General features: G+C 34.2%; 1 protein-coding gene across 3 annotated transcripts; it reads left to right on the top strand.

Annotated features, from left to right (window-relative positions):
* Window positions 1-2,807: 2,807 nt before the first annotated feature.
* LOC104601010 (patellin-4-like) lies at window positions 2,808-7,895 on the top strand. Of its 3 annotated transcripts, XR_016083399.1 has the most exons (6): window positions 2,808-3,837; window positions 4,180-4,307; window positions 4,421-4,559; window positions 7,081-7,322; window positions 7,439-7,551; window positions 7,625-7,754. XR_016083399.1 is itself a non-coding variant. In XM_010264193.3 (5 exons), the coding sequence occupies exons 1-5, from the start codon at window positions 3,103-3,105 to the stop codon at window positions 7,440-7,442; spliced, it is 1,248 nt and encodes a 415-aa protein (XP_010262495.1). In that variant the 5' UTR covers window positions 2,808-3,102; the 3' UTR covers window positions 7,443-7,895. The 3 variants fall into 3 exon arrangements, 2 of the variants coding, with proteins under 2 accessions (XP_010262495.1, XP_088755703.1); XM_010264193.3 differs by having other exon boundaries at window positions 7,439-7,895; XM_088899577.1 differs by lacking the exons at window positions 7,439-7,551; window positions 7,625-7,754 and having other exon boundaries at window positions 2,900-3,837; window positions 7,081-7,326.
* Window positions 7,896-8,739: the final 844 nt, after the last annotated feature.

Raw genomic sequence — 8,739 nt, 5'->3', positions numbered from 1 at the left:
TGTTTTTTTTTAATAAAAAATTAATAATATAACTAATTTACAAAAATGCAAAGGTTCTGAATCCCATTAGATTTAAGATGTAAAGGGAAAAGTCATATATTTACTATAATCATCAATAAAGAGTATATAATGATGAAAACCTTCTATTTGAAGGCGAAGGTTCTGAATCCCAAACATCAGTATAGATGAGGTCAAGTGGTGCTGTACTAATAGATGTAGAAGTAGGGAGTGACAACCGTTTTGCGCTCTCCATACACCTTTTCAGTTCATCAGTTCATCAGTTCATGGTTTTTAAAATTGGATCGGACCAGATGGTTGGACCGGAAAAATCGGGAACCGGTTAGGTGATTGGTTTTGCTTTTTCCAAAAACCGAATTTCTCTTCAGAACCGTTGATTTTGGTCAGCGGATCTTTGAACCGAGTGATTAACCGTTCGAACCGTTTGAACAGTTTTGACCATTATTTATTTATTTTTTATTTTTTTTATCAGAATAAGCCGAGCATTCAATTCGAACAATCGGACTGTTTGACCCGGTAACCAGACTCCTAACCGATTCGATTTTAAAAAAAAAATGTTTTTTTTTTCTTCTTTTTAAATTAAAATGTGTCATGTGATGTCATATCTAAACGACAATTAATGGAAGAATAGTATGTGTTATACAGTTTTGGGGATATCTTAAGTAGGCTATCAAACTTTTGGGGTACTTCAACTAATTGTTAGATAGTTTAGGGGTTTTAAGTAATGAAAACATATGAAAGTGATATAGTGAATACCATGGTTTTTAAAACCGAACCAGTGACTGAATTGGTCAGGGGTCCGGTTATCCGTTCAAACAGTCCGATCGTTTGACCCGAATGGCCGGCCCATTCTGACAAAAAAAATTAAAAAATTTGAAAAACGGTAAAAAAACAATCAAAACCATTTGAACGGTTCAAATGGTTAATTGACCGGTTCAGCGGTTTATTGACCAAAATCAATGATTTTGGGGGAAAAAATGGATTTAGGGAAAAATGGAACCGATCATGTGACTGGTTCCCGGTTTTTTCAATCCGACCATTCGGTCCGGTCCGGTTTTGAAAACCATGGTGAATACTCATTTTCCCTCAGTTGTAGCAGCTAGCATTTATAATAATCACCTATTAGGCGGATCTCTAAACATTCTTGCAGATTGTAGAGAATTGTTACAGACTATCTCCCAATTCTCAGTTCTTCATGCTAATAGACGTTGTAATTTGGTGGCCCATAAATTGCCTGCTATACTATGAAGTTTCCTCGACCTTGTATACTTGGTTGATGCATCGGTTCCAATTGAGTGATAAATGAATTTGCCTTTGGCATAAAAAAGTCTCCAAAATTTAGTTTATATTATAATTGTATATTAGAGAATGAGCCCTAGTACTAAGGGGTTAGTATTCTGAATTTTCTTTTATGAAAAAATTTATGATGCGGGAAAGACATGGTACTAAAATAGCTTTGACCAATTAAAACTTGCTCGTGAATTTTGATAAAAACTACTTAATTGGTTAACATATTTATGATATTGGTTGATTGGTCACAAGTTTTTTGGATATCATGTCTTTCTGGTATCATAGTTGAACCTTTTTTTATTCATGTATTTTGATAAATTTTGTTTGATACTTATTTTTTATGTTGTAAATTTAGGTTATTATTTTATTTGATGTTTTTGATATATAAATTTGTTATTTAATTTAAGAGATTAATCAAGTTTTATTTAATTTCTAAATAATAATCCACTTTATGGATCTACATTATTTAAATGAATTTAATTTTTTGTTTTCTTTTTGATGGAGTAACTACCACTTACATTTTTGACAGTAGATTATTTGAAGCTTATACATTTTTTTTGGAGTGGATAGACACATGTCTTAAGAATGAAGATTTTGTTTGAAAGTAGTAATAACCACTTTTAAGATGCTCTTTCTTGAAAAAATAAGGTGGTGTTTGGGATCAATGCCAATTTCTCAAAAATTGATGCCACATAAACGATTCCAAAATCGCCAATTATTTTGATTTTTGGTTCGTTGATTTCTCAAGTCATCAAAGATCAATTAAAATCGGGATGAAACGAGGAATCACCAAAAATGATGATACACCACTTTTGAAATACAAACTTATAACCGATTTCTTGGTTGGCAATAACAACAATGGTACCAATCAAACAATTTCTCTTAATTCTGATAAACCAATGACTTTTGAAAACTCTCATAGAAATTACTGTCGATCCCAAATATGAGTTCACATCTGCCCCCACAGAATGCGCCCCAAAATGTCCCACATGCACATCTCAACGTGTATTGAGAACATCTCCCCTATTTGTCTTTGAGAGATGTTCTCAATATACAGTTGGGATGTGCTGGGGAATGTTTTTGGGATGCTTTTGTGGGGGCCAGATGTGAACTCCCCAAACATCATCTAAGATGCTAGTGAGAGAGAAAAGCTCTCTAGTTTTAGGGCTTTCCTTTAATATCTATCTATTTGTGCCTATGGTATGGACCAATAAGTGGTTGGACCGGTTTTAAGCCCCATCCAAATCTTACTCACACACATGACATAACGTTTTCTTTTACCCCAAAAGTTTCCAATTGCTGTGCCCAAATTAGTCCCATCTCACATGGATTGGCCATCTCAAGCCTAACCGTTATTTCTCTTTTCCTTTAATTTCTTGCCGGCATTACAGCCACTAATCTCACATCATTGGCGGTTGATCCCTTTGAACGTTTCAACCAAACCGTTATCCAGATTTCTCTAATTACAAAAAGATCCGTCATTTACACCCATCATTTGTGTACACGGCCTAGATTTCATGGCGCCTGGTAACCGTCGGGGGAGGTCTGGACTTCGAAACTCTTATTTGATTCACTCTCTTCTTTTCTGTCAAAAACTCCTCGTTCCGCAGGAAGAGGAGAAGAAAACATTACGATTCCTACGACCGTTTCGCTATCTACAACTCCCCAAAGAACCTCCGGTTCTCAGTATTCCGGCAGGTTCTCTTCTGGCTGCCGGAATTCTGACGGAGATGGTCTCTAGAAACAACCGTTGTATTCAATTCTGACGGAGATGGTCGAACGTAGGCTGGCGCCATGATGATGAAGAAGTCAACAAAGAAGGCGTTGCTGGAATTTAGATGCAAGCTAGAAGATGCAATCCTTGGTAATTATCTTTTGGAGGACCCCGACGGCGATGCCTCCACGGGTAAAAGCTCAGGGCCGGAGAAGGAGCTCACAATTGCCGATGTCTTAAACTTCGGGAACCCCTCACCGGAAGAGAGCCTCAGAGACATTACACTCTGGGGGGTACCGCTGTTACCCAGCAAAGGCCATGCCGGCACCGACGTTATCCTCCTCAAGTTCTTGAAAGCACGAGACTTCAAGGTTAAGGAGGCATTTGAGATGCTCCAGAGGACGTTGATATGGCGCAAGGAATTCAAGACCGAAGGAGTTCTGGAGGAAAACTTGGGCTCCGATCTCAATCAGGACTCATGCACAGGTAGTACTAGTAGTAGTAGTAGTAGTACAGAGAAGGAGGGAAGCCTCGTGTGCTACAATATTTGCGGGATATTCAATGACAAGGAGTTGTATGAAAAGGCTTTTGGGTCGGAAGAAAAATCCGAGGAGTTCTTGAGGAGGATACTTCACTCCATGGAGAATAAGGGTGCCCAGAAGCTGAGTTTTAAGGATGGAGGTGTTGATTCTTCTATGCTTCATGTTACAGACATGAAGAGCTCAGGAGGGTTGGCCAAGAAGGAATTCTGTTCCTCTTGCAAGAAAGCCTTATTGCTGTTCCAAGAAAATTACCCTGAAATCATTTTCAGAAGTGTAAGTGCTGAAACTCCATGAAAACAAAAGCATGTAATACATCAAAGATCAAATTGTGTTTTGTCATTTGTTTGGTTTCTGAAAATCTAATTAAAAATAATTCAAGTTAAGAAACTCTGCAATTTGAGAAATTTATTAATTCAGAGTGCACTGCGCATATATATATATACACATTAATTGTTACTTGAATGCTTGACTTGATTGATTCATGCTTTATTTACTTTTATGTATGATCTGATATGGTTTGGACTCAAGAATGCTGTTGGAATGATTTTTTTTTTCTTTGGGTCCAAAAAAAAAAAAGCTGCTTACGGTTCCTTATTTCCTTGGTATAATTTGCAGGTTTTCGTAAATGTTCCTTTCTGGTATTATGCTTACCACAAGCTACTTTTCCGGTATCGTGTAGCCAAAAAAACAAGAGGCAAGAATCTACAAGCTCGGTGCCCTAGAGTTGCAAAGACCCTTCTCAAGTAAGAACCTTTTCTGAATTCATCTTAACTAATTTCCACTGTCTCGTACAGATCTACAGATGTTCCTCTCATTAAATTTCAATCTTTTGTACTAATTTGCTTCATGAAAAAAGGTTAATGGACGCAGAAAACATCCCAGTTCACTACGGTGGCCTCCAAAGAGATGATGATGACGAATTTTCGCCTGAAGATGGAGTTTCAGAGCTGATTGTCAAATCAGGTGCAGTAGAGAGCATCCAAATCCCGGCTGAGGTACCTAAATCTATCACTCAAACTATGTCTGTGAGAGATGAATCTTGCCTCTTTTTTTTCCTTTTGATTTGTGTTTGGTAAGACTTAAAAAGTGAATGCAAATTTATTCAAATAGAAGGATGCATATCTGGTTTGGTTTTGCTATGAGAAATTTATGACGTCTTGTTTGGTGTGATGGGAGGTACGTGTAAATATAAATATTGAGGCTGCAGGAAGCCGGGAAGGCTGGAACTAACCTATTTTATATTAACCAACTTTGCTCAAAGTTCTTTTCTTTTTCTTTTTTTTTTTTTTCCAAGAAGCTTTGCTCTCGTTTTGAATGCAAAAATGTAGAACTGTCAATGGGTCGGTTCTATCCGATAGATCCGAACTGTGAACCAATTAATTGTGGTTCTTGTTTGTTTGGATCTGACTCAACAGACCTATATAAAGTAGTATTTTTTTTTTTTGTAATTGTTATTATATATTATATGTAAAAGTGTAAATTTGATAGATAATATATTAGGTAATTTTGGTTAAATACACTTGATTTATTAATATATAAATAATTTATTATTTTACTGCCATTCATTAAGACTATTATCAAAAACCAAGTTTTAAGTAGTTGTTTATTTAAATAATTATAGCTGTCAATATAATCGGATCTAATCGGATCAGACCTGATTATTAAGCAAGACAGCTTTGGGGGACTATGATTTTGTCCTGATTAATAATTAGGAGAATGACCAATCAGCCCAAATCAGAATTTTATAATTCCATAGTACAGGGGGAATGTATCTTGACTGTGAATTGATGCTAAATTCATGGGCAGGATGTGGTTTATATGGGGGAGAGAGGGCTAGTAGTAGGGGGGGGGGGGGGGGGGGGGGGCTGGAATTCAGAATTCTGCATCGGGGGTATCCATACTTCTCCATTAATAATATGGATGAAATTGGTACAAGCTGTCCGAAACCAGACGCAATCCATTAACAGTCTTACAAAAATGGTTGAAAAATAAAGGTTAAAAAACTTAAACATACCCTAAATAGTTTTCATAAATTGACTTAAATATACCCTAAATTTTGTAAATAGACTTAAATATACTTGGGGGCTGTCCCACTAGACTTCAACGCACCTTCATTTCTTATCCAGTATCATAAACTTGTTTTAATATTCTAAAATCTTATTTTACCCTTTGAAAATGATAGTCTCTTCTAAAATAGTATTTTAGTTTTGTTTCTGAATTTCTACAACTGGAACAATCTTTTTAATATACAGCACAGAGGAATCAACTTTGACAGGTGGGGGCAGTTGATCCATGGTGTAACAAGGGAACAAAAGATGTTGGATAGATTTAGAGGTGGCAATGAGCTGTTTTTGTTTTCTTGCCACCTCTATTATGTTGAGTGGAGGATAGACTCTGTATCAAAGGACAAACTCTTAAAGTTTTATAGAGAGAGAGAGCATAAACAACACTAGTGGTGAACCAATTGAAAATTATCCGGAATCCAATACTTGGGCACGGTACCACACGATGAGTACCTTCAATTTCATCTGTTATATCTTTTTGGTGTATATTTTTTTATTCATTTATTAAAAAAATGTAAGATTTAAATAAAGGGAATTGAATGAGGTGATAAATAATAGTTCAATTTACAATTTAAACCTTATAGTTAAATAATGACTAAATTCAAAAACTAATGAGTATTTTAGTTAAAAGAAAGTTCTACAATCTTATTCATATTTTTAATAGTAGTATAAGTATAGAATTATGAACATGTTCAATTTTTTCTATAATTTTTCTACTTCTGTGTATAAAAATAATTCTGATATGTCACACTCACTTTTTGTTTAATATTGATATTTATATAATATTGTACATGTGCTTGAAATTTTTTTGCAAAATTTATGTATTTTTTTATTTTTTATTTTATTAATTTCTATCATTTATTTATGACATTAAATGTTAACACATTTGACTCAAAAGTTAAACTATTGATCTTTGCCAAACATTAAAATAATTTTATTTTTGGTTAGTTCTAAATTATATATTTCACTTTCATTATCAATAAAGATAATTTTTGTTTATTACACTTGTTTTTTAATTTTATTAATAAAAATATCATAAACCTGTATTTTCTTTATATTCTTGTAATTTTCTTTCTTTATTTCTATTTTAAAAATTTTATTACTTAACTATGACTTCATAGGTTTATCAATTTGATTAGAATGGTTGAATTACTTAGCCACCACTTGGATAAAAAATGGTTTTATTTTTGAGTTAGTTTTAAAATATATGGGTTTATATTATTAAAAATATTGACATAGATCTAATTAGTAGCATTTATTAGTGAAAAATAACTTAAATATAAGATTTAATGAGAGAAAACAAGAGTTAATACCTTGGATATAAGACTTAACTTTGGTCTTGCATTTTCGCTCTTACTTAAAATGGGTGAACTTATATTATCTCCTGCTACTTGAATCTCATACTCTTCCATGTTTCCCTTTCTACTTATATACTCTTCTTTTTTGAAAACAGGCTGGGGTTACACTGGTGTGGGACTTAATGGTCGTGGGGTGGGATGTGACTTACAAGGAAGAGTTCATTCCACATGACGAATGCTCATACAGAGTTCTGATTAGGCAGACAAAGAAACTGGAAGAGAGTGTTCGGAATTCATTTTATATTAGTGAACCAGGAAAAATACTGTTGACGATTGACAACGACACCTTCAGGAAGAAGAGAGTTCTTTATCGGTTTAAAAGCAAACCTACCATCATGTAAGCTCTTTTAAAATGATAACATATTATATTTTGCACTTAAATTAAATCCATATTTTAATGTTATTTGATTTCATCATATTAGGTTGGAAACTAAAGATTTGATCTTTTGACAGTTGAAACATCCGAGTTTTATTCCAAGGAACTGCCATGGCAAAAAGGATGGTTAAATTCTATCATCATTGGATAGAGAATATAGATCAAACATTTGAATTTTCTATTATTACATGTAAATTAACTATTTTTTCTTTTTTTTTTCAATTTAAGTAGTATTGACAGTGGCATGGCTAATTTATTTGCAGCTTTTGCCATCTCTTGTGAGAGTAGGAATGAGTCTTTGATGGAGGATGCCTCTCTTTGTAATATTTCTCTTTGTTTTTGAAAGACCGTGATCCATTGTTAATGTATTAGGTGTTGTTCTGTTGCTCAGAAGTCTTATGTCTGAAAAGTAAAAACTTTGATTGTAAGTATTTTGAAAATTGGTGTTTTTTTTTTTGTTTTATTTGAATGCAAAGAATGTTATTCTAAAATTTGAATATTGAATATTAAAAGTGATTAATTATTTTACTAAAACCTGAATGATATGGCCATATATGAAGTTTTTCTTTTAATGATGTGCAATGAGTTCTACTCATGAACCATGAGACCATAGAACATATTAAATTGTTATTTTATAACTTTCAACTTGCTGCAAATTTGGCTTTGTCATAGAGATGGAAGGGGAAAGAATATAAAAAATGATAATGTGTTAAGGATTAATACAAAAAAACTAACGAATAAAAATAATTAAAATAAAGGCTATATGTTACACAGATCCATTAACTTTTTAGGATGTAAACAGGAGTTTGGGCCAATCAAGGGCCCTTTTGGTATGTCTTTTTATGCGGTCTTTCGGCTGTTTACAAACTGGGAAAACAAAAAATCAGTCTATTTCCATTTGGCACACGGAAGATCTAGCCGCCAAAAGATGGGACGCCGAAAATACGTGAAAAGCCCATTTTGGGCTGATTTTGGGAAGCTCCAAATGAAGCTTCTCATGTTTTTCGCATTTTAATTTTGCACGGAAAAACGTGGAATGACGCATGGAAAGACGCACATCTGCCAAACAGTCTTCAAACTACCAAAATTTTATGTCAAAAGCTCAATGCATCTTTTGACTGTCAGATCTACAAGATCTTCTCAAAAAGACTTGTCAAATGGGTCCCAAGTTTATCACTTTATCCTTAACACACCCCCTCAAACTTAACAGTATGGGAAGAACGTTAAGTTTGTCACGTAGCAAGACATGACGAGCAATGGATAGTCCTATGGTGAATATATCTGCGATCTAATCGTCAGTGTGAACGTGATGGACATCAAACTGGTCCGAGGTGATGTGGTCTCTAATGTAATGGAAATTGATCTCCACATATTTAGT

Source organism: Nelumbo nucifera, chromosome 3 (genome assembly GCF_055504915.1).
Source record: "Nelumbo nucifera cultivar China Antique chromosome 3, China Antique-T2T, whole genome shotgun sequence".
NCBI lineage: Eukaryota > Viridiplantae > Streptophyta > Magnoliopsida > Proteales > Nelumbonaceae > Nelumbo > Nelumbo nucifera.
The sequence above is the reverse complement of the archived record's forward strand: the minus strand, read 5'-3'. Positions and strand labels throughout refer to the sequence as shown.

Coding starts and splice junctions, on each gene's coding strand:
- LOC104601010 (XM_010264193.3), top strand. CDS start 3,103: ATGATGATGAAGAAGTCAACAAAGAAGGCGTTGCTGGAATTTAGATGC. Junction 4,308..4,420: donor GTTGCAAAGACCCTTCTCAA/GTAAGAACCTTT, acceptor TCATGAAAAAAG/GTTAATGGACGCAGAAAACA. Junction 4,560..7,080: donor GCATCCAAATCCCGGCTGAG/GTACCTAAATCT, acceptor TTTTGAAAACAG/GCTGGGGTTACACTGGTGTG.